The sequence below is a fragment of the Gobius niger genome (genome assembly GCF_951799975.1).
Source record: "Gobius niger genome assembly, chromosome: 8".
In the NCBI taxonomy this organism is placed as follows: domain Eukaryota; kingdom Metazoa; phylum Chordata; class Actinopteri; order Gobiiformes; family Gobiidae; genus Gobius; species Gobius niger.
This window is the reverse complement of record NC_136859.1, coordinates 30,587,167-30,612,067: the sequence shown is the minus strand read 5'-3', so window position 1 is coordinate 30,612,067 and position 24,901 is coordinate 30,587,167. Positions and strand designations below refer to the sequence as shown.

Here is a 24,901-nt window from a genome sequence, read left to right as displayed (position 1 = left end):
CCAGGAAAAGACCAAGATTAAAGGGGGGGTATTATGCAAAATCAACTTTTTCAAGCTTTACATCATGTTATTATGTCATTCCCTCGTTAAAAACATGCCTGAAGTGTTGCCTTGGCACATTCACGTATTTTTGAGTAATCTGTAAAAACTCTGATGGCGGCCATTTTAGGGATAGGTTTGCCTGAGTCCTCCTAGGAACGCCCCCACCTCCTGGAGACGCCTCCGAGCTTTCGTCACCAGCCGAGTAACCAACCACTGCCCCTCAGCAGAACCCCCTCCCCACTGATGCCACAGACAGCGTGTGGAGGGGGCGTGTCGGAAAGAGTCAGAGGTTCTTAAAGAGACAGAGGCCTATTTCAACACGTTCAGGAAAGCCATTTTGAGAGAGCAATTTTATACAAGGCAGTTATTCTAATTTACAGACCAACAGAAGGTTTCGTCATCATTGTAGTGTGCTATAGTGATTGAAAAAAGCATAATACCCCCTCTTTAAAAGATATAATAAAAATACTAAAACCATTTATAAAAAATGAAAAATAAATAATCACAAAAGTTATCCATGAAATAAACCTCAAATGAGTTTGTAGAGTAATTGTGCTGCTGACAGTCGAGTGGTTAAGGCTGCAGAACATTACTGCCTCCTGAGTGTTGTGAGTTTGATTCCCTTTTCGGATTATTTACTAAATTCTTCTCACCCTTACATTTCTAACAGAAGTTAAAACACAGTTTGTGCTATTTGTGTTTTAATTTCAGAAAACAGTGAACTGGATTTGAACCCTATAGACCTTTGAGTTGCTAAACCGGTGCTGTATCCACTCGGCACCGAGCACAAGAAGCTGCTGCCACATGGACAACAATTTGACTCCAAGCCCAAATACAGAGGCGAATCATTCTCCAACTGGTTCTGCAGGTGGGCCTGAGTCAAGGGAGGGGCGGAGACAGTTCAGTTGCTCCAAATCTGCACTGGCTCATGTAAAACCCGGAGTTTATGATTCTCTGGTTTCTGAAGCGAATGTAAACACATCAGATCTGATTATTGGGTTATCTGATTTCTCCAGTTATCACATTTTTCAGACCATGTAAACGTAGCCAGTGTTTGTGCATCCGATACATTTGAATCACTGCACAGCAACAACTCACAGTCCCCACCAGTAAAGTGTTTTCGAAATACGACAACAGCTTCAACAGAGAACAAAAGAAAGAAAAGCGTTTAAACAGCAAATCCGTCTGTCCCGGGCATCAGAACTGGGAAAGTCATTTTGGGAAGAACATCCGCAGTGTCAGACACAAAAGCACCATCCTGAATCTGAAACATTCGACAAAGGGAAGATTCCTGTTTCTTTTTTTCATTCTTTTTACAGTCCACATTTTATAGAGGATCAACCTGTCAGATCTAAAGGGGAATGAGCGAAACAGAAGATGGGCATAAAAAAAAAAGGGCCCGCAAGGAAAGTAAAAGCGCACAGACGTCGAGCGGAAAGAGGTGTTCTAGTTGGCTGCACCTAAATGAGATGTTTCACTAGATTCCTCGACTAAAAATTCCTCTGCTGCCTTTGTTCTGGGTCTGTGCGCAGCGATGAGCTCTCGCAACATTGTTTATTCTGCCGCATTCGAATGAATTTGTACAATATAGTCAATCTTGCGGTTTCATTTGTCAGAATAGGATCTACAGTGAGCAGGTAAAGAAAAGTTAAAAACAAACACCGAGGTAAGTTGAGTTTGTTATGAAATGCAAGTGTATTGTATTAAAAAATTACTATTATCTGAAATTTATGTGGGTAGATTGTTTGAAAAGAGTACATTTTTAAGTTGTTGTGGGGGCGCAATTGGTTACTTGGCACTGTAAGGGGGGCCGCGGCATGTTGAACAATAATTTATCGGTTGTTGGTATTGTTAACCTAGATTATATTGTTTATTTTATATTCATTCGACTCAAACATCTAGAAATTAATGCTTGCAGCTTGTCTCACGTCAGCTACTATGTTTGCAAACTGTCAGGAATATTCAGTGTTGGAAATGAAGGAATCGTGGGAATATTTTGGAGTTCATGTGGATTAACAGGAAATTAACACACCTGAGGGTTGCTTCTTCACAGATATAAACAGTAAATGTCTCTCCCTGGAAGGATAAAAAGTCATCAGTGGCTTCTGGAAATGGAAAAGGACTCATTCCATGTATCCATCTGGCGTATATTCACCAAGTGTGTGCAGTATTACAATGTTATAGAGTCATGAGAGTCTGTGCCATGTGTCTAGTCTATAGTTGCAGTCCCATCCCTCCTCGTACAGCATCCGTCACCCTTTGTCATGATCTGAGTGAGAGACCGGCATTAAGCAGAGTGTAGGTTTATTTACACTATACCTGATTTTTTTTGTATTTTTTCTAATGTAAACTGAGAAAAACACTGTAGATGAACTAGTTTTCTCGCATTTCTGTGAAAGTGACCTTGAAAAAGTGACCCTGCCAGTTGTGAAATGTGCCGACAAACTTGTCCCTGTGAAGAATTGGGATGCTACAAATACCTTCGGAAAGTCAGGAAAAATTTAGCGGCTTCCTCTTTCATTGTTTGTAATGTAAAAAAGGAAAAAAAAGGTATAGCCGGCCTTTAACTATTATGCTTTGCGTGTTTTGACAGGACTACACATCATGGGAACTCATACAGCCTGTTTTATGGTTCAAAAACAATGAAAAATCTTTTTTAAATTCCTAAACTTTCTGAGCTAAAGTTCCCATTGAAAGCTTCTTGAAAATGTCCGTAAAGTTATTGGACATTTTTCACCTTTTTGAAACCCTACCCAAAGACAGACATTTATTTGGTAGTGGACTCCTGAAACCTAAGTGACTGAATATGAGAGAGAACTGGTGTCTCCGTATGAAGCAACAATCTGATAAAAAAAAATATATAATCTAATATGGAAAAACCTATGCATTTTTAAACAAAACGACGCAATAACTGACATTTCCAGGAGCGTTGTGCGGCACTGGCTGTACAAGTGTTACCGTTTCATTTTTTGTAACAGGTCATCCCTCTAAAAGCGCGCTGTGTTTCTCCTCCAGTGGAAACAACCTCATCTCTTAATGCGCCTCAAATCGTCCTGAATCCTGGCTTAGCGGTGAAATTCCACAAGGTGTTAGTACACTTGTATTACATGCTAGGCCCGGTTTATCCCCCTCCTCCCCCCCCCCCCCCCACTTCATCACAAAGCTATAAAACTAATGGCTAAGCTCTATTTCTGACGGTAGGCTGCGAGATACTTGGGCGATGCCTGAAAATAGCCCATTAGTCCGTCTGATAATACCCTGGACACGACCCTGATTAGCGCTAGCTCATGCTACGCTATTAATCGAATTCGAAAGAACAACCCGAGCTTATTTGTGTACGTACAGAAGTGTCCCCAAGGCCTCGTCAAATGACCCCCGCGTGCTATTCGGGCAACGCACCGTCATACGAAGCTGCAAATAGACCGCGGTGATGAGGGGCCGGGTGGGGGTGGTGGTGGTGGGGGGTGATCCGGGGCATGGAAAAACACACAGGCAGGTAGACATTGGAAGGGTCTCTGCGGGGTGAGAAATCAGTGGTGGTTTTTTAACCGCGGGCAAATGGATGGGCTCTGTCAACACCGGTGTTTATCCAGAGCTCATAGTCCTACAGTATGTGGAGTCACAGGCTGCTTCCAGGGCTGTATGTCATCCCCCTGTAAAGCCACGCTGACCTTGGCCCCGACGGGGGGGGGGGGACATGGGAAAAGGGGGCCGGGCGCAGAGGGCAAGTCTGACACACCCGAATAAAACGGATTTATGTCACGTTTTTTCAACACGGCCGAGCGGTGTTTTGGAGATCGAGGAATAAGGAGATATACGGTGAGATCGTTTCAAAATGATCTCATGAAGCTCAGTTTTTGACGCTCGATAAACTTCGGCTACATAACGAATAAACCGTTAAAAGTTCATTTCAAGCTTTGCACTGCAGTGTGCATAAAATAAATGAAAACTGGGGTAAATCCAAGCAATGATTCACACAGAAATAATGATGGTGCTAAAAAACAGTGAAGAATTGAGACCGGTTTTTAAGGTTCATACAAGTAGCAGAAAGTCATATTTAATACTTTTTAATACAATTTTTTATTCACAAAACGCTGTAACTTTAATCTAAAATCTGTTTTATTTCTTAAAGCCACACTTTGTAACATTTCACCCAATAAATAGAATAAAATACATGTATATATACATTATTATAAATTCTCTAAAATGTCAAAAAAAACACACAAAAACAAAGCGGTGAGTGGCACCTCTCCTAAGGCCTGACTGTAACTTTGCGAGGGGCGGGACCTCTCCAGCTCGTCTCCATGGAGATGTAAACTAAAGGCACCCGAATATGAGCCAGGTGAGGTCCTCATCCTCTTTGATTACCCACGGCAAAAAAAGCATTTTCTGTGTCGAGCAAGTTTTGCATTGGCAACAGTATGATGCAAAATGTTACACAGTGTGCCTTTAAGATTGTAAAACATTCCACAGAGGAATAAGGGGAAATTTTGATATTCTGTATATTTGACAAACTTATGCCATAGAAAAAAGTTGAATTAAGTCATTATTTTCCCACATTTTTTGATTTGATGTCAGTTTGAATCCAATTTAATGCTTTGTCATGACATTTTAGACTTTCATTTTCACATTATTCCTTTAAGGTTATTTAAATTTCAGTGCAGCTGATCGTCAAGTGGTTAAGCCGACTGTCAAGGGTTTCGAGTCCCAGCTCCACTAATTTGCTGAAAGTCTCTCCCCGATCTCACCCAGAGCAGTCCTTTCAAATAAGGCCACAAGAGCTCCCTGAAAAGACCCCCTCATTTCAAACATCCTTGTCATTTTCGAGCACACAAACCCGGAGGAAAGACTACAGACATATTTCTCCCAGGCTTGGTTGAAGACACAAACTGTTAAGAGAGCTTTATTGCTACGATTATAAACAAGTTGTCCGAGGGGCTGACAGACGAGCGCGGGGGGCTGCTCCTGTGGGACCGGGCCACTTCATGTTACTTAGGTCGTTTTGGAGAGTGTGTGTTTAACCAGCGCTCTGTTTACGGAGCGACTGCAGACAGATGGGCACACGCTGGACACCAATACACTGGCCACGTTATTACACACACCTGCTCTAATGCAGAAATCTCATCAACAAACCAAACTGCATCACAACGTGGGCTGAGTAAGACTATTAGGCATGACAGAACGGATGCTTCACTAATAATGGATTTCTGCTGTAGAGACCAACCACATTCAAGAGACGGTTTACTATTTATGGTCCATTTGCTGACTTTTTGCCTGACAGGGGAAGCTAAATAACAGCTCAAGCTAAATGTGGGCAACTTTTTCTCTTTATATTAATGATTGTCCATCTGTATGTATAAATGCCAAAATGATAATGTATGCTGATGACACTGTGGTGTATATTCATGGGAAAACTGTTAAAGAGGTTACCCAAAAGTTAACCGAGGAAATGAAAAACATTTCTATTTGATGGAAAAACTCTCATTTAACCTTGAATATCGACAAAACGGTTTCTATGTTTTTCACAAATCGCTGTAAATCCTCATGTGAGACTGGACCAAAAATCACCATTGAAGGTCAGGAAATCTCAAATGTAGAGAAAATTAAATATTTAGGAGTCATTCTCTCTGAAATTCAACATAGCGAATTTTAGATATATTAGAAACTCTTTGACCATAGATGCTTCTAATCTTTATCTAAATGCGATGATAATCCCGCACTTTCGCTACTGCATGACGAGTTGGTCGCAGGCCTGTAAAACAGAATTAAGGCCCCTGGAATCATTGTACAAAAGTTCTCTCAATTTTCATGACAAAAAATCTGGGTTATATCATCACTGTCATATTCTTAAAAAACATAGTATATTAAGTTTTGAAAACATAATCATATATTCAAATCTCTGTCTGTTGTTCAAGATAATTAATGGTACTGCAGCTCCTCCACTAATAAAGTTTATTTCACTGAGCTCAGAAATTTCATCTCGAGCCACTCGGTCGACTGTTCGGGGCGAGTGTAGGACCCCCCAGTGTAAATCCGCACTCCGCTGCTCCGCTTTCTCCAGTGTGGCATCAAACAGGGGAATATGTTGCCAACAGAGCCACATGTGTGAATTTAGACACTTTTTCACACCAGGCTAAAAAATGGCTTATTTTAAAACAAACTTGTTCCCATAATGTCCTGTAATTGGTGTGTGTGCAACAGTGTGCAATTTAATGCTTTGGAATGAATGAAGTGTGTGTTGATTTTAATGCTGTTTTTGGGGAAATGTATTATTCTCTATTAGTATTTTTTATTGACATCAGTCTGCCCAGGGACTACAGGTGGAAATTAGCACAAGTGCTATAACCTGGTACAATGCATCTCTCCCTTTGAGGTTAATGTATATTGTACACTGTCCCTGCTCAAATAAATAAATAAACTAAACTAAACTAAATTAAAATGATTAAAAATGCGTTTATGTCAAACACCTGTCACTGTCGGATGTTCTCCTCTGACTCTCGCGACGCATTGTGGACCTGTCAAGTGACCATGGCTGCTCAATACTTTTCAAGAATACTTTTTTCCTCTCTGGACATTCGGACACCACTACAAAATGGCGTGACACAGCCCGCTAGAGGGACTAGTGTGGACATGCGTTCGCACGTATGTATAGACCATAGACTGTAAAACATAATGGACGTCTTCTGCTCACTCCTCCCCGTTTACCATAATGAATTCATGGCGGATTTACAGACTCCCCCTCCCCAGGTCTGACGAAGCATGTTCCTAAAAAGGACATACTGGCGGGATTTTCACCGTAGACTCGGCCCTTTTCGTGACGTGTAGCTCGCGCTGCTCCAATGCTAGCAGTCCGAGCCTCATTAAGTACGAGATTTCAAAACTTCTTTTTACGAAAACCAGCCTGGTTTCATATATTGTGATTAACCCAGCGTTATCTCAGGAGGAATATCTAGCCTAGTCTAGTGTTGAAAAAATTGAAACCAGGCGTTAAAGTTGTTTTTAAGGTGTCTAAACTCCAATGCTTTTCAATGGGGGCCTAGTGGCGATATGGAGATACTACAGCAATGGCGGAGCAATGGCGGCCCCCAGTGTCGAGGTCATAAAGCAGAGCAGCCAGCGCCCATTGGCCTAGACGTACCAGCTGTGACGTGTCCTGCAGCAGCGGCAGGAGTGTTGCCTCTAACAGGGCCGTCTGGTCGGGCGGGAGGCCCTGCCACAGAGACAGCAGCAGGACCAGGAGGTGAGTACCGCTCCGGAGCCGAGCGAAGGCCTGGTCCAACTGAGACTGGTTGTCCTCCGCAGCCTCGGCCAGCGACATCATCTGCGACAAGAAGAGAGAGGAGGGTTAAACATGTAGCTGCTGTGGTTAAAGCAGCGGCTATAAACTGGTGTTATTTTGTTATGCATCATCAACTGCCCTGTTCAGAAGACAATAGGTATTTCTCAAAACCTTCGCCATTTACAGTGGGAGGAAAAAGTGAGTACACCGCGTGGAATTTCTTACATTTCTCCCTAAATTGGTCACTAAATGTGGTTCTATCTTTATTAAAATCACAAGAATTATTAGACAGTGTCTGCTTGAACTAATACCCAAACATTTACATTTATCATATTTTTATTGGCCATAACATTCACAGGAGAGCGTGGAATAAGTAAGTACACCGCCTGAATCTCACTGAACTGCAGCAGTTTTGTAAAGAGGAATGGTCCTCCCAAACTGTTCAGCTTTGGGTCCATCAGTCCACTGAATAGTTTTCCAGTAGTGCTGTGGAGCATCCAAGAGCTCTTTCGCAAACCAAAGTCGAATAGTTTTGGAGAAACACACAACATCCTGTGTGGAGGAGAAATGGAACAACACATCAACATCTTTACACTATGTTCACTGTGAAATCTGGTGAAGGGAGAATTATGGTGTGGGGCTGTTTTGTTACCTCAGGGCCTGGACAACGCAATATCATCAATAGGAGAATGTAATCACAAGTTTATCAAGATATTTTGTAGAAAAACCTGAGACATTCACAACAGCATGTGAATACGTGAGTGCACCCCCACATTAAATAGTTGGCTGAACCTTCTTTTACAGCAATAACTGCTTCTCTGTCGTTGCTGATCAGACGTTCACAACGATCAGGATGAATCTTGGACCGTTCCTCTTTACAAAACTACTGCAGTTCAGTGAGATTCAGGCGGTGTACTTACTTATTCCACCCTGTCCTGTGAATGTTTACATGTTATGGCCAATAAAAATATGATCAAATGTAAATGTTTGGGTAGTATTAAGCTTCAAGCAGACACTGTTAAATCATTCTTGTGATTTTAATAAAGCTCGTACCACATTTAGTGACCAATTTAGGCAGAAATGTAAGAAACTCCACACAGTGTACTCACTTTTTCCCCCCAGTGTATATCAAGAAATGTCCGGCTGCATCGATTTAATGGACTAAAACTTGAAAGCAATATTGTTATTTGCATCATGGCTTCTCATTACATGTTGAAGGTGGGTCCCGAAGCTACACGTCTTTTACTTCAATTCATTGTTTTTAACAGCATCCTCTTATGTATCCGATTTGGGGCCCTATTACCGTAGAAATGTCAAATGGTAAATCGGAAGCCTTGATAAATGACCCCCTTTGTGTGGGTATAATGTGCTAAACATGTACAAATAAAAGTGGCTTGGATTACATTGAATGTGGTATAAAAGCGGTTTCTGCAACCACCACAGACATGGCGCTAACAGCTGAAAAAGCAGCTGAACAAGAATGTGAAAGAACCGGGGCTTAGATTGAGGCCCAGGGAATTAGGTTACACCGTGATTTCCAACAAATATAAGATTTCGGACAAGTTTAGACACCCATGATCACTCGCTTCATTTTAGATCAGAGTAATAAAAGCCGACAAACATTGAAAATGAGCTTTTGGCCGACTGTAGCCAGTGCAGTTATGATTACACGGCTTTCCAGCTCCGTGGAGTGGCACAAACACAAGCTGAATGGCAGCTTTGAAATGACACTGGCTCGGGGTCCTTGATGGTTTAGTTAAGCGCTCAGAGGATGAACGAATGAACGCATGGGTGAGGAGCAGTCTAAGGGGGAGTGGGGGGGATGAACTTTGACTAGGGGCCAGGGGGTCAATCCCACCGTCCCTCCGCCGTCGCAGCACGGGAGCGAGGATGAGCGGGCCCCGGCATGAGCGAGCTCGCGCGATGACAGGACAAGACGGATGCGAGCCAGGACGACAAGAAAGGACAAGCCGGAGGGAGAGACGCGGGGGGAAACGGGAGCCGTGCGAGGAAGAGCGGGAGGTGAAAGCAGATCTGCGGCTAATGGAGCTGCGTGTGTGCTCGCCAATGAGTGATCGGTCGGCCACTGGCTTGTTTGACAAATGGATGGGTCCCGGTCATCTGACACCGCTAAAACAAAGACGGAGGGCTCGAAAGTGAAGTGCGTCCAACCTGGGAGAAAGAGTGAGCGGTGATTGCCAAAGTAAGCCGTTTTGATTTGTCAAACGCTACACTGCCTTAATGTGGAGATACAGCAGAAAAATGTTAGAGTGCACGTCAGGTTTTTGAGGGGTGAAGTGAAGTGGTGATCTAAGGAAGAAAAGTTGGGAAACGTAAGTTGATCTTCTTATGTTCTGAAACAGTAGTTCTCAAACTTTTCGCACCAAGTGTCACCCCACAAAATATCTAAATCCAGTCTAAAAAGGGTCCAAAAATAGACCTGAATGATGCCCAAACTTGGTGAAACTATGTCTAAACCAGAAAAAGACAATAAAACATTAGAGCAACATCAGAATCATTGGAAGCCCGCAGATCAACGCCTGAGCATGTTTTGGTTTGGAATAGCCCCTGAATCGAACCGAAACCTTCTAGCTGCGAGACAAGAATGCCCACCACTCAGCCACTGTGCCGCCACAGCCTGACGCCAAAGCCCCCGGTAAAGTTGAGGGGAGGAGAGAGCTGCGGAGTGATGGAAGTCCAGTCTGGGCCCAAGTCCAGAACACACACTCTGACTTTTGATTCGATGTATAAATATGAAAAGTCCAAGCTTTCATTCAGCCCGAGGGTCATGTGGGTGCTGTGTCACTCACACGTACTAAGTCACCCAACACTTGTCTATAATTTGATCTCTCAAAGGTTGGCAATAATAGAGGATTTCCCACAACAGCGATTCTTGAACTGTTGACACTTTGTACTACAAAAACTAACTATACAGGTAAGTATCTACGTTGAAAAGGTTTTCCTAAACAACAAAGTCTTCAGTTGCTTCTGAAAAGAGTTCACAGAGTTGAACGTAAGGAGGGACAGGGTTAAAACGAGTCTTTGGGACCTTCAGAAGACCCAGGCCTGAAGATCGAAGGGTGCACCCAGAGGAGTATGGGCACAACAAGTCAGCAATATACTGAGGGGCCTGACCATGCAACGCCCAGATGGTTAGGACTGGAGCACGACTGGAGGCCAACGAAGACTTGATAGAAATGGGGTGATGTGGACTGTTCTAGGTGCGCCTTCTTGAAACAAGTGAAAACAGAATTGCAATAATCAGTGTGAGACAAGATTCGATTTTGACAGAATTGAAATGTTTTGAGTTAGCTGTTGGGAAAGACCCGCCAAAGTCATAGCCTGATCAAACACAGTCCAAGTTTAATCCCGAAAACGAACCAATAACTCAAATGGGTTGAGCCAGGACGGGCAACCAGCTAGTTTTACTTTAATCCCTCAGCACCTTTGAGGTCGGTCGCAATCAGCATCAAAATGAACGTTCAAAAGTTTATGTTAGACCGAAAAGCACCACGTAAAAAAACATTGATTGAATCTACTATGGCACACTGAGCGCAGGTGTTCCTGAGACAGCAGAGTGCAAATAATTAGCTAGCTAGTTTTTTATGTAATACAGCCCATGGCGTCTCTATCTCACCATGTTCAGTTACCTCTAAAAACTGCCTTTGCTCTGACCTTTACCGCACTCCATCTCCAAGTTGAAGGCGGCTTTTGTTAGCTTGCGTCCCCGCTGTGCGCGTAGAATAAAACCCAGACTTTATTCCGCAAACGTCAAAAGGTCGCGACCCCGTGTGCCTCTTTCCTGCAGGTTGTTTGAGGTTAGCGCTAGTTCAGCTACCGTTTTACCCGCCAATCGACTGCCATTTTGATTTACGTTTACGTTTTGTATTTTCATCCTCTTGGTTAGCGCAGGTTTATGACTTCCCCTCTATACCTTTTTTCTTTCTTTCCCAAACCCTTGTAGAACGGCGAGTGTGCGGCGATTAGCTTTGGTTCCCACATGTCCGCGTGTGTAACGTCGGTGTTCTGCCGGTCGGGGTAAATGTGCCTTTGTGTTTCTCAGCTGGCATCAATCAGAGGGTGCGTGGAGCTGAGCCGCTGCCAACAATGGAGCCCTTCAGTGGACCAGGTCTTTTTATCAATACGCACACACACTTGTGAAGAGGAGGGGGAGAAGAAGGGGAGAAGCAAGAGTCTGTGAAGTGCGGTGGGTGTAGTGCACTGGGATATCAAAAATTCATGTTCAGGGAAAATGCGGTTTTGAGAGAGTTTAAGTAGCAAACATTGAGTATTTTTCTTATTCTTTTGGGGGCTTTTCATTGCTTCCTTCTTCATGGACACTCGCCAAGGTCTCTGTAATGCAATGTTAGGGAAATGTACTATAATATTAAAGCTGAATACACAAGGAATACCTACGGGACAAGTTGAAGGGCCTCCGAGCTGGCTTTGGGATTTCCCTGCAGAGGAAGTGTCTGGGGTGGGAATATGGGTGGATGGAGAGTTGATCCAAATAACTACTGCTATATGGGTTTGCAAAATTGCACAAAAAAAGGTTAGCTCCACAATCCGCACAGCGAGTTCCGGTTCCGGTCCGGCACGCAAGAATAAAAGCACTGCGAGAACACAGGTCGGCTCATTCATTAGTTCACTTCTATATGCCTGACTATTGACAGACAAAACACACAATCTCACAAGTGAAAGAACATTTATTTGGGTGATTTGGCCCGTCCTCGTTCTGCAGCCTGCACTTTCTGTCCCCTCACTCCCTCGCCCGCCCGGCCACTCTCGCACTTGAGACGCTCCTATTCTCAAAGCACGGCCCTGGCCCCCCATTTTCCCCACAACAAGTGACTGTTGGTTAAAGAGGGGGTATTATGCTTTTTTCAATCACATAGCACCAGTCTATATCACACTACAATGATGACCAAACCTTCTGTTGGTCTGTAAATGCAGTAAATTAGAAAAACTGCCTTGTATAAAATGTCTCTCTCAAAATGGCTGTAGTGAATGTCTTGAAATAGGCCTCTGTCTCTTTAAGAACCTCTGAGCCTTTCAGACACGCCCCCTCCACACGCTGTCTGTGGCATCAGTGGGGAGGGGGTTCTGCTGAGGAGCAGTGGTTGGTTACTCGGCTGGTGACGAAAGCTCGGAGGCGTCTCCAGGAGGTGGGGGCGTTCCTAGGAGGACTCAGGCAAACCTATCCCTAAAATGGCCGCCATCAGAGTTTTTACAGATTACTCAAAAATACGTGAATGTGCCAAGGCAACACTTCAGGCATGTTTTTAATGAGGGAATGACATAATATAATAATATATATATAATATAATAACATGATGTAAAGCTTGAAAAAGTAGATTTTGCATAATACCCCCCCTTTAAAGCTGTTTTAGGCTACTTCTATAGGTGCATCTTTCTAATCATTAGTGCTTATCAGGTCATTTAACCTTTAAAGTCTACTGTTTATTATCTTGCACACGCTGCAACAAGTGGAAACCACAAACAAACAGTGAAGCATAACCCTTAATATTAACAATGTAGATGATGGGTCTGCCTGAGTTGCCTTGAGACATTCTTTTATCATTCAATCAATTGGGCTTATAATCTTTTTGTATTTTGTAAACAATGCAAAGAATGATTCATTAGCAGATAAAAAATTGGTCACAACGGATTCTATTGTACCCTGTCAGTCAAAAATGACAGTGAAGTTATCGTTTGCAAAATCAATGTTCTGTGCTTTGCTCACATTCTACGATACAGATTTTAACCCTTGCTACCATTGTTTTTAAGCTTGGTTTTAAACTGCAGCTCCCTTGTCTTGTTCCTCTGGTCACGTTGGGGAAGCACTTTTGGTTTTGGGTCTTGAGAAAGGTACAGCTATACAAGCGTGTTATGCATTAAGCTCTGGCAGGGTGGTCTTATTCTTTGGGGGAAAAACCCGGCTCAAACGTAAAAGATGTAAAAAAAGGCTCATTTTGAGTTCGGGCCCTCGCGTCCAGACAATGTTGCTCTTTGCTGCTGTCATTTTCCAGAGACAGACAGCGCCACAGTCTATGTCTATACTGGCTTGGAGCACGGCACACTCCAGATAGCTGCTCACGGCTGGCAGAGAAGGAAATGTCTTATCTTACAGCTCACTGGGGCACACACGTGTACCGGGAAAGGCAGGTTGAAGGCTTCCATTGTGCTGCATTGTCCCTATATAAAGCGCTTTTGAAGTACAGTATTTATCCTCAACTGTGTTAACTTTGACTCACAATCACTCATCTGACGGGACACTTATGATTTTTGGCCTACTAGCAGTCAAAGTATTTATGTAAGAGCCGGCATGAACTGCTGTCAGCTAATGCAAATACAAGAGAAATGTAAGGAAATCTGCAAATGTTTTGATTCTTTTACTCTGGCTCCCTCTCACCGTTCACAAACATGCACGGTTAACTAAGATCCCTCCTTTATAAAATAATTCTGTCCTTGTGAATGCCTGTGCATTTGCTGCTCTGCCGGTGACAATCCACTTGCAACAATGTGCCCTCCAAATATTACTCGGCAAGACGGTATTCAAAAGTCAAATTAAATGGTTTAAAATTCACCACAGCACAGAGTAACACAAATAAAACAATGATTGACCCTCCACAGGCCTGTAGTCTGGCCAGCCAGAACACACGCTTTTCCTATTCTTTACAAAGTGCAGTTTGGGATTAAAAGTGAAATCTTAGAATTCCTGATGGGCGTGACTGACAAGCGTATTAACAGAGAAAATCCGGATGTGACGCAATGCGGCGTGTTTTGTAAACAAGGAAGTTAATGGCATCAGCCAGAAGAGTGGAGACAAATGTGAAGGATCGTTTTTGCTACAAACACTTAAGTCATTAGCAGCTCGTTTCAGATTTTAGACGTAGGAGAATTTAATACGAATGCACAACAGCTTTTTTAATCATTCCACGTTTGGAATGGGGACTATAAGAAGTAGAAACTACTCATCTCATCTGGGCAGTTACATTTTTCTGAAGTACATTTAAAGGGGGGTATTATGCAAAATCGACTTCTTTCATGTTATTATGTCATTCCCTCATTAAAAACATGCCTGAAGTGTTGCCTTGGCACATTCACGTATTTTTGAGTAATCTGTAAAAACTCTGATGGCGGCCATTTTAGGGATAGCTTTGCCTGAGTCCTCCTAGGAACGCCCCCACCTCCTGGAGACGCCTCCGAGCTTTCGTCACCAGCCGAGTAACCAACCACTGCTCCTCAGCAGAACCCCCTCCCCACTGATGCCACAGACAGTGTGTGGAGGGGGCGTGTCTGAAAGGGTCAGAGGTTCTTAAAGAGACAGAGGCCTATTTCAAGACATTCACTACAGCCATTTTGAGAGTGCAATTTCATACAAGGCAGTTATTCTGATTTACTGCATTCACAGACCAACAGAAGGTTTGGTCATCATTCTAGTGTGATATAGACTGGTGCTATGTGACTGAAAAAAGCATAATACCCCCTCTTTAAGAAAATATTTTTTGCAAGTTGTTAATTGATTCCTTCGATCAATATAAAGGTATTTGAGATTTGACCGGCTGTTTGCAATGTTCCATACAGTCCTGCTTTTGATATGAAACAAAAAGCAGGAGCGGACGACTGTCCAGGCAAACAGGCCTGACTCCTAACTTTGCTGGGGGACAAACATTACAAGGTTTTTCCAACGGGTTTATTGTGATGACCCACTGCCAAAAAAAAAACATACCGTATATGATAATAATAATTGTCTGTGTTTAGCTAGTTCGTTGTTTGGCATAGCCTGTGATTGGTGTAACACAGTTTTGACCGTTCAATTGCAACACAATTATGATAAAGCCATATTTATATATCTATATTGCCTTCATCAGCACGTATATAAAGCAATCATCTGACTGGCACTCCATGGAATGTTAAAGTTACTGTAACGCAACTCTTTCCTGCATTTGCTGTTATATCATTGGCACCGATATGACAAGCACTCCTAAATATTCAATGTATCTACAAACATTTCCACAAGCTCCCTCGGCTTTTAATGCTCACTGTAATACGTCGGTATGAAATGTTTTTGCCAGCCCCTGATTACTGATTAATTCCTTATGCTTATTGTAACCATCAAATGCCTCAGTCATCAGCTGTGTGTTTAACCCATGGCCACAGTTTGTATATGAGCGCGCTCTCATTCATGCATCTCGGGAGATAAGTGCGGCTGCTGTTTTGTCCGTGTATTTCTTGTGGCTTGGGAACATGTGCGTGCATATCTCAGTGCATCTGTGCGTGAATATACAAACACGGCAGTGCGTGGGTGTGCGGGGTCTCCGTTTTCAGAAGCTGGACGGCATTAGCAGCCGTTTAGTTTTGACACTAAAAATAAGCTATTTGTCAAGTCCAATGTGGATGGTTTTAAACAAAGTGAGGGGTTAGCAAAGTTATTTTATCAGAAAAAAAGAAGACTTTACTAGAGCTACTCTCAATTACACTGGGCGAGAGCCACCAACTAAGCTCCGGCCATCTTCACTAGAGTTTTCTCCAGACTGGTAACGAATGTGTTTGCCCCCTAGTGTGAGCCCTCCTCTTCCTTTTCACAGCCTCTCATCCCTTAAGGGCCCATCTCACCAGCCTGGAGACTAGTCTCAGCGGTCCACATGTGGTCTCTGCATGGTTTTGGCATGGTCTCCACATGGTCTCCAGAAGTTGTGTCGCGAATACAATATGTTGTCTTCACCCTGTAAGACGTTTCTGTCTCCTGTCGGACACCAAGGAGATCTCAAAGCAACTTCATGTGACTTTTTGAAATCTCCTTGGTATCCAACAGGTCTCGGAAAAATTGCAGCAACGTCACAGAAACGTCTCAACAAATAGTGTTTGCAACATTGCCACAGCTGCTTGAGACCGGGGAGACCTCTCGGAGACCATGTGGACTGCAGAGACTCCACTGAAATCAAAAATGTTTTTCACCAAGACTTATAATAATAATGCATTGGTTTTATATAGCGCTTTTCTGGACACTAAAAGACGCTTTAAATTGCATTATTCATTCACTCCATACTTGACGGTGATCAGCTACTCGCTAGGCTTAGGTGTTCCCAAACGGTCTCCCATCCGAGTACCGACCAGGCCCTTCCCTGCTCAGCTTCCAAGGTCTGACGGAATCGGGCAGAGCAAAGGCGGTATGGCCTTTGCTAGAAAACTCAAAGAAACTTTGACTTGCCACCACTCGTCATTTCCGTGACTAGCGGCAGCTCTAGTCTCCAACTAGTCTCCAGGCTGGTGAGATAGGCCCTTTGGATTCGTGCAATCAGTCCGAGACTCGCTCTGGCGAGATGGGCGCTTTACTCCTCGCTCTTCCTCGAAACACACTCCAGCCTCCACGTACTTTCATTCAGCATGCACGCTTCTATCGGCACTACACATCAAACCACTTTATTGATTGCTTTAAGTACATACAACCTTTTTCAGTCACTTGGCGTGAAAACAGTGCACTGTGTAAAAATAAAAGTGACTGACCATCAAGCCTGGATTCTGTTGCTTCAACTCCCTATTCCTCGAAATCGGTTTAATATTTGGAATCAGACATCCAACAACTTTTACTTTGCCAAATAGACTTGAAGTGCACACATACAAATATATTTAGCTCGCAGCAAGGCACTGTCCTTCAGTTCTAAGAAACGCAATCATGTTGAGTTGCGCGAAAGGTCTTCTGTTTGATTAATTTATAAACTTTGCTTTTAGCTTCTCCATTTCCTTAAGTAAGCTCCACTTAACCCGGCTCGCGGCGCAACACAAGATGTATAACAGCAGCGCGCCCTAAAGCAAACTGGCAAACAAACCTTTTTTAAAAAGTTAGTTCAGCGCCAGGTCAGGGGGAATCTCCAGTGTGTGTGTTTCCATTGCTTAATTAAAGTGCCAATTAGGAGCTCGGTAAGAAAAACGCCTGGAATCACACGAGCCATTTCCTCAACATGACTAATAGACACACGCGCTGGCGGCTTGAGTTACTGGGAATCCCTCGGACACTTTTCCACTAATAACACACGTGCGCGCCCTTGACGAATGTGCACGTTTGCCACGGAAAAGAAGCCCATTTCCTCCTCAGGAGCATAAGCGCAACAGCAGACCCGCCGTTACACAACGTGGGCTGACTGTAGGAAGCAGAGGTCCACACATTTAACACACGTCTGGGGCGAGTGCCTGAGCCAAGCACCTGCAGCGCGCACACAACAGCGAAACAACTGAAGAGAGGCCGACAAGTCAACAATGCAAATATAAGGGAGAGGGGAAAGGGAATAGAATTGATCTGTAGAGAATGCCCCCTAAAAAAGATCAGGACTGAGTGATGTACTGCACAGGAAATGGGTTGACTGAGGCGTGGTGAGCTGCACAGAGCACTTGTTGCTTCTTCCCCTTCTCTATCCTCCATCCATCCATCCATCCATCCATTTTCTTCCGCTTTATCCGGGGCCGGGTCGCGGGGGCAGCAGTCTCAGCAGAGATGCCCAGACTTCCCGATCCACACACACCTCCTCCAGCTGTTCTGGGGGGACCCCGAGGCGACACCAGGCCAGCTCGGAGACATAGTCCCACCACCGTGTCCTGGGCCTTCCACGAGGCCTTGTCCCACTAGGACATGCCTGGAACACCTCCCGCGGGAGGCGACCAGGAGGCATCCGGAACAGATGCCCGAGCCACCTCAGCTGGCTCCTTTCGACGTGAAGGAGCAGCGACTCTACTCCGAGCTCCTCCCGGGTGACTGAGCTCCTCACCTGATCTCGAAGGGTGCGCCCAGCCACCCTGCGAAGGAAACCCATTTCGGCCGCTTGTATTCGCGATCTTGTCCTTTCGGTCATTACCCAAATCTCATGACCATAGGTGAGAGTGGGAACGTAGATCAATCGGTAAATCGAGAGCTTTGCCCCCCTTCTCTATCCTCATATTTACATTATCATCACACAGCCTCATGTACATTCTACACATACTACAAAATGTATTCCACTGTGAGTTCAATATTGGTTGTGTCCCGACTGCCCTGGGAGAAAGAACAGAGCTGAGAAGAGAGCTGGCTCTGGTATTGAAGAGCTCTGTGCTCTACACGGCGTGATCAAGACACCAGCAAGTGCGCCCCACACCCCTGCTCACCCACCGCCACCCCGCTCACCCCTGTTCTGCGCAAAAATATTGGTCTGTAAGGGAAAAAGTTCAGGGAGGGACCGCTGTTGTACATAACTTCGATATTCGCCATGGGTGTCTGTCCCACCCACGTCCAGCCCCTGTTCAACCCACCTATTGTGCCAGGTATGAAGATTACACAGGGGTCGCGGGCCGCATTTAATGTAAAGGACTGTGGCCTCATAAATAACGGCTTTAATCTATTGTGGTTCATCAGCCTGTTTCACATGTTTCCCAAAGTGTTACATGAAGTCATAATTCATCCACTCTACAGTCAATGAGACAATAAGTTACTATTGTAGCCACAGCCGTCCTGGGGCAGACTGACCATTTACCACGTGGCTATAATATGCTGTTTATATCCTGATCTCTTATTATGTCCGCGTCCTCTGCTGGACATGTGTGGAATTCTTTCATTTTTTTAAAATTTAAGCTGCCCCCTAGTGGCTGGAAAGAGCAAACTGGCTATTTTGTTAAAAATTCATAACTTTGACCTTGACACATGTGGTCTAAAGCCTGCGTTTAGAAACACAAGATCGGACCCAAAGTCTACCATTCTTAACTCATTAGAGTCCAAAGACCTTTCAGTAATGTTTGTAAAACCCAACCCTTCAAAAGTTGCACTGATGGCATGTGAAATGGTTAACAGTTTCAAGTTGGTTTAATTCCTCTGACAGACCCATGGCAAGAAACGAAAAGCCTGAACCAGGTTACAGCCTCGCTCATGTAACGCAGATCATATTCCCCTGCATAACTTCAACAAAGTGCATGTGTGTGTGTGGGAAGCTCAGCCATTTCACTGGTCAAATTGCCTTCCTAAAATCGTTGGCGAGGCAGCGCACATCATTGCCCCTGACAATTTAATGCCTCTTCATTCCCAGGCTGGCATTTGTCTGCTCGCTCAGACAGAGAGGTGGAAGGTAATTTGGGCCACAGACAGACAGCAGACAGCCAGGTCGGAGTGATCTGGTGGCCGAGTAAACTGCGCTGATGAGCATGTCTGATATAGGCAGATAGGGACAGTAACCGCTATTGTCTATGGTCATAACAAGCTCACGGGGAGCTCTGATAACGCGGTCTGTCTGCGGGAGATGAGATGGAAGCAGGGGGAGACAAGGAGCAAGGAACAAAACCAAGGTGCTTGTTTATTGGAAGTTTCACCGCGGAGAAAGGAGGCGCGGTGATAGGATCTGGCAACCCGAGCCGATCTGGGATGGGTTATCAGAGGTAACTCAGGAATGCGCCACAATGATATGAACTTGGGGCATTGGAAATTACAGTGGCAGGGTATTTTGTAGCTAATTTACTATTTTGTCTATGCATTTCTTCTTTGAGGTACTTTAATCTCTTGATAAGAAACGAAATATAACAAACAGCTGATCATCATTAGTTCCAGTTCATGTTGGATGCTTCGATGTTGATCAAGAGAAAAGTAAATCTTTATTTAAGCATTGAAGGAGTTTTCAGAATCTGCAAAGCAGACAAAAGAGGAGTTGTTGTAAACCTTGAAAGGATTGTTCTTTTTAATTGACATATCTTGCCTCAGGCCAAGAAAGATATGCAGTTTTTTTCATAGTTACAGTTAATGTATTCAGCATGCTTTGCTAGGGGAAAAAAGAGTTTGGATTCTTGTTTCAAATGTTTGTGTAAGCTCTTATAGTCCGGTTCACTATTTAATTTTGCTGGATTTTTGTGGAGAGAATCAAAACATTCAACATATACATTCTTGAAAACATTATTAAATAAGCAATCAGATAAACAATGGTTCCATTTGCTCTGATATGTTAAAAAAAGAAAAGAAAAAAAAGTCAATGGAGACATTTTGCTTTTCATCCAGAAGCTTCACCAGCGACAGCATAGATCTCTGGCCAACAGGGGAACTTAATAAGGACCACTGGGAGGGGTTAACTTGTCTTAGTATAACCCTTTTTTACTCTAAAGGACACTCCTAACCTGTAGAAAAACAAACCTTTGCTGAGTGAGCTTCAGTCTCAGCTGATCACTGCTCTATGTCAGTCGTTGATCTGCCCTGGGCTGTGTCTCAGCCTCATTAGCCTGACACTGTCCTGTCATGCGAAGAGGCAGGTTGAACCTAAGGCACCGTTTACACAGCAATACCGTGGTCTCAAGGAAAACACAGCAGTCTCATCCTCTCTCAATGCGTTTTTTAATGAAAACAAAGACGTGTCAACAAAACCACTGAAAGTGCAGCGCAAACCTTTGTCCAGCAACTGACGCTGGGTTCCTAACACATGCTTTTATGCGCCGTGAGTAAACAGAGGAAGACAACTCATCTGTTACTTCCTGGGGTGAATATGGCTTTTTAAGGCTCTTGTGAGCTCTGGAGCTTTCTAAAGAAAAAGTAAGTCACTGCAAATTATTTTCAGGCCGTTATTTGACTAAACATCAACGTGAGAAGCTTCACAACACAAAATAATGAGATGGTGAGTTTAGCCAGTTTAGTCAGACAGGGCTGTGACGTGACTGTTCTGTTTTCATACTCATATTCTACAGTTCACATGAGGCAGAGCGGCTGAGAACGGCCTCCCACTCACACATGAAACTACCTAAACCAAAGTTTTCTGTGAGGCCGGGTGTCAGACAATACGATGCGTGTTGTGTAAAAGAAACATGCGTCCGATACCAACTTACCCCTAAGGCCTGCGTTCATATTCATATATTTGCTTCATAACAAAAATTGCTTCTTTCGCTCCGTACTCAACCATCTTCTTTCTTTAGCTAAAATGTTAACTTCCTTGTCATGAGAGGAGTGTTTACAGGCTTTAAGATGGAGATGAACTGCTGATTCAAACAATTTCCCAGCCAATGTCATCTAACCAAGTCGCTGAAAAACTCCAGGAATGCATCTCTCTAATGTCATGATTAAACAAGCCTTGATGAGGTTTACGCTACAGTTTCTCTTCACCTTCGAACTGGAGACAGCCGGTTAAACAGCGCACACTCAAACACTACAAGGAGCGAGAAGGTGTCGGAGATTTCTTTTTGGTTAGAAAAATAAAGTCCCAGTCTTATTCCGAGCCCCCGTGGCCAATCCCAGCTGTCAGGGATGCTTTCACAGGCTGTCGTTCAGAAGTACGGATGGTGCCTGAACGCCTCGCGGTGATTTATGAGGCTGTCCGGCTCAGTCAAAGGGCCAGCTCAGCTCTCATGTTTTCATATGTTTTACTTTGACACCAGCGTTCACATAGACCTGAACAAAGAGCTTTATTCTGCGCTGATAGCTCCACTCAGAGACCTGCCCGCGCCCCCATTCGAGGCTTAAGATCAACCAGGCTCCCTATATCAATAAAGAACATGTCACTTTGGCCTTACTTTTACAGTCTTCAATCAAACAGTAGCATAGAGTTTCATACCGGGAAGTGTATCAGATGACCGACAGCCAAGAGCAAGAAGCAGGTGACTAAAAATCATAATACCACTTCGGGTTTGATGCACAGTTTGTAAGTTCTCCCTGTATCGTGGTGGGTTTTCTCCAGAAGTTCCAGTTTCTCCCATGAAATAGAAAGATTGTTCAATAGCTAAATCATAGCCCACAGCTTCTGACAGATTTCCTCAGCAGTAATGAAGGATGGTTCAAATGCAAATGAAACATTTTTTATTTGATTTTTTTTATTTGATTTTCAAATATATTTTAGATTAACAGAAAGACTCGTGTCATTATAGTTAAAGTATTTCAAGACTGGTAATGTTGATGATGCACACATGTCTTTTTCCAGTGAAATGAAGTAAAAATGTTCAAATCAAATATTGCTTTTACTCTATATGACGATATAAAACGAAATCGTGACCATCTGAAATTGCTACATTGTGATTAAGGTCATTCACGTCTGCTCAAACACAAGACACAAGGCGTAAACGAGGAGATGGTGATAGACTGTGGAGGGAGCTGTGCAGGAGGAAGAGGAAGGACGAGGTGGAGCTGACCAGTGCAGGACACCACGCTCTGAGACGGGGACAAGCCCAGGAGGCGGTGCACCGTTTCAGATGATCAGAGGAGACAGAGGGCAGCTACAGTTTCTCCATCCTCCAAGGTCATGCGGGTGAAGGACAACGAGATCATCGACCCGGCCGAGGACAGGAACTTCTACATCACCGTGGACACAACCTGATCATCAAGCAGGCGCGTCTGTCCCACACGGCCAAGTACACCTAAAAAATGGCTTATTTTAAAACAAACTTGTTCCCATAATGTCCTGTAATTGGTGTGTATGCAAGAGCGTGCAATCTAATGCTTTGAATGAATGAAGTGTGTGTTGATTTTAATGCTGTTTTTGGGGAAATGTATTATTCTCTATTAGTATTTTTATGACTTTGTTGACATCAGTCTGCCCAGGGACTACAGGTGGAAATTAGCACAAGTGCTATAACCTGGTACAATGCATCTCTCCCTTTGAGGTTAATGTATATTGTATACTGTCCGTGCTCAGATAAATAAATAAACTAAACTAAACTAAACTAAACCTGTGTGGCCAAGAACATCGCGGCCAAGCGCAAGAGCTCCACCTCCGTGGTCATCGTCTACGGATTTCCCATCAACCGGTGCTCCTCCTGTGACCAAAACAGTGAAGATGGCGGCCGCGACACAACGATCTTTCACCAAAGAAAAAAAAGAGTGGAAAAAGAGTGGTGCGCACTGAATGGGTGCTGCTGCCGGATGCTCTGTCATCGAATGCAATTTCTCCATCTGTGAGATCAATAAAGTATCATCTCAATAAAGTATCATCTCAAACTATTCCCCACCCCACAGAAGGAGATGGCAATAGTTGCCTGCATGGAGTTCCACTGAGTGCTCCGGTTTCCACTACCACAAAAACGATAAAATAAAATAATACATTTCTAGTTCCTAACTTTCTTATCGCATTTCTAACATCCTAATTACTCACAAGCTCACAAGTGTCAGGGTCACCGGCACAGTAATGCCTGCTGGTTCTTGAGCGAAAAGAAAGTTTTATACTTAGATGTACTGCGTCTTATAACTAATGTCTACGATGAATAACAATTTAATCCCTATTTAAATTCCAATTTAAGTCCTAATTAGCCTTAAACCAATGTACGTACACTCGAAAGCTGCACAGCACAGCTACACGCAAAATCATTACCAAGTGAGTTTTTTGAGAAGCTCTGATCTCATCAGTCGTCAAATCTGTCTTTAGATCATTCCTGACCCAGATCAAACATTTCAGCTCAGGTCTTGTACAATAATGTTTTCTGCTCTTCTCACATGGCGACGTCTCTGAGCACTGGACACCCTGCATTTCTCATCACTTCAGGTCGGTCACAGCTGCTGAAAATGACAGCACTGGGAGACAATGGAAAAATATCAGGTACACGGCCTTTAACCTCTCACCCCCCGCTTTAACCGCGTTGTCGTGTTTTTGTCACATTTTTGAAAGCGTTTATGTCGTGTTTTCATTGTTTTTCTGTTTTTTTTGTGGGCTTTTTCTTCTTTTTTTGAGGCACTTTAGTCAGTTTTTGTTGTATTATTTTTATGTTTTTATGTTTATGTTGCTCTTTTGTGGCTTCTTTCTTTCTCTTTTTTTTGCGTTTTCATCCTCGTTTTCGTCGCTATATTGATCCTTTTTTCAAGAAACTTTTAGATTTGGGTAACGCCACACTGGAGAAAATGTGCTTGGTTCAGGTGGGGGTTGAGATTAACATGCACTGTCCCGTCCAAATAAACAAACATTCAAGTAATAAAACAAACAAAAAGGTACTAAATGTACATACAATCAAAACTGCATTTACAGAACTACAATGACTTCTGTTTTCCGTAACATTTTGCAGCAAGCATCTGTAAGTGCCAACGCGTTGCACATTCGGTTTTCTCCTGCGCTGCTGGGCCCATGAAACCCCCGTGACTCCGGATTCTAAAAAGAACCATTGATAGATTATTAATTAATGCAGAGCCTTCCTCCTCCGGCGCCCACACGTGTAATCACTGGCGGGTCCACACCTCCTCACACATGCACAGCTGCGCCTGACACAAAGCAAATCCATATTCAACACTTTCCCAAACAGAGAACTCTTCACATCCAGCAAACACTCCTGCAGCACAGACACACAGCGCGAGGTCACCAGCGCTGGGTGGTCCAAGGCCCCAGACAGAACCGGGGACCAAATTACAGAGCGTGACCCACCGCAGTGACACCCAACCTGGGATTAACACCTCGGCCAGATCCCCGGGCCGCTGGTATGGCCCCGGGCTGGAGAGAGGTGCAGAGGTGACCCGCACGAGGATTCTGTTTTAAGGCTGGGCCCACCAGAGCTGCAATAATGAGGGGTTTGGTCAGTCCAGCTGGATGGAAGGGCAAAGGAGCAGGGTGGGGCTGGACCAGAGAGGGGAGTCCTAATTAGACTTAAACCAATGTACATGCACTCTTTGTCCACGTG

General features: G+C 43.9%; 1 protein-coding gene across 2 annotated transcripts in view; it reads right to left on the bottom strand.

Moving 5' to 3' along the window:
- The window catches only part of bbs9 (Bardet-Biedl syndrome 9), a 252,177-nt gene that overhangs the window by 74,027 nt on the left and 153,249 nt on the right, over positions 1–24,901 (bottom strand). For both annotated transcript variants that reach the window (XM_079561877.1, XM_079561878.1), the window contains one exon: positions 7,181–7,363. In XM_079561877.1, the coding sequence (XP_079418003.1) occupies positions 7,181–7,363 (183 nt within the window). The remainder of the gene's footprint in view (positions 1–7,180; positions 7,364–24,901) is intronic.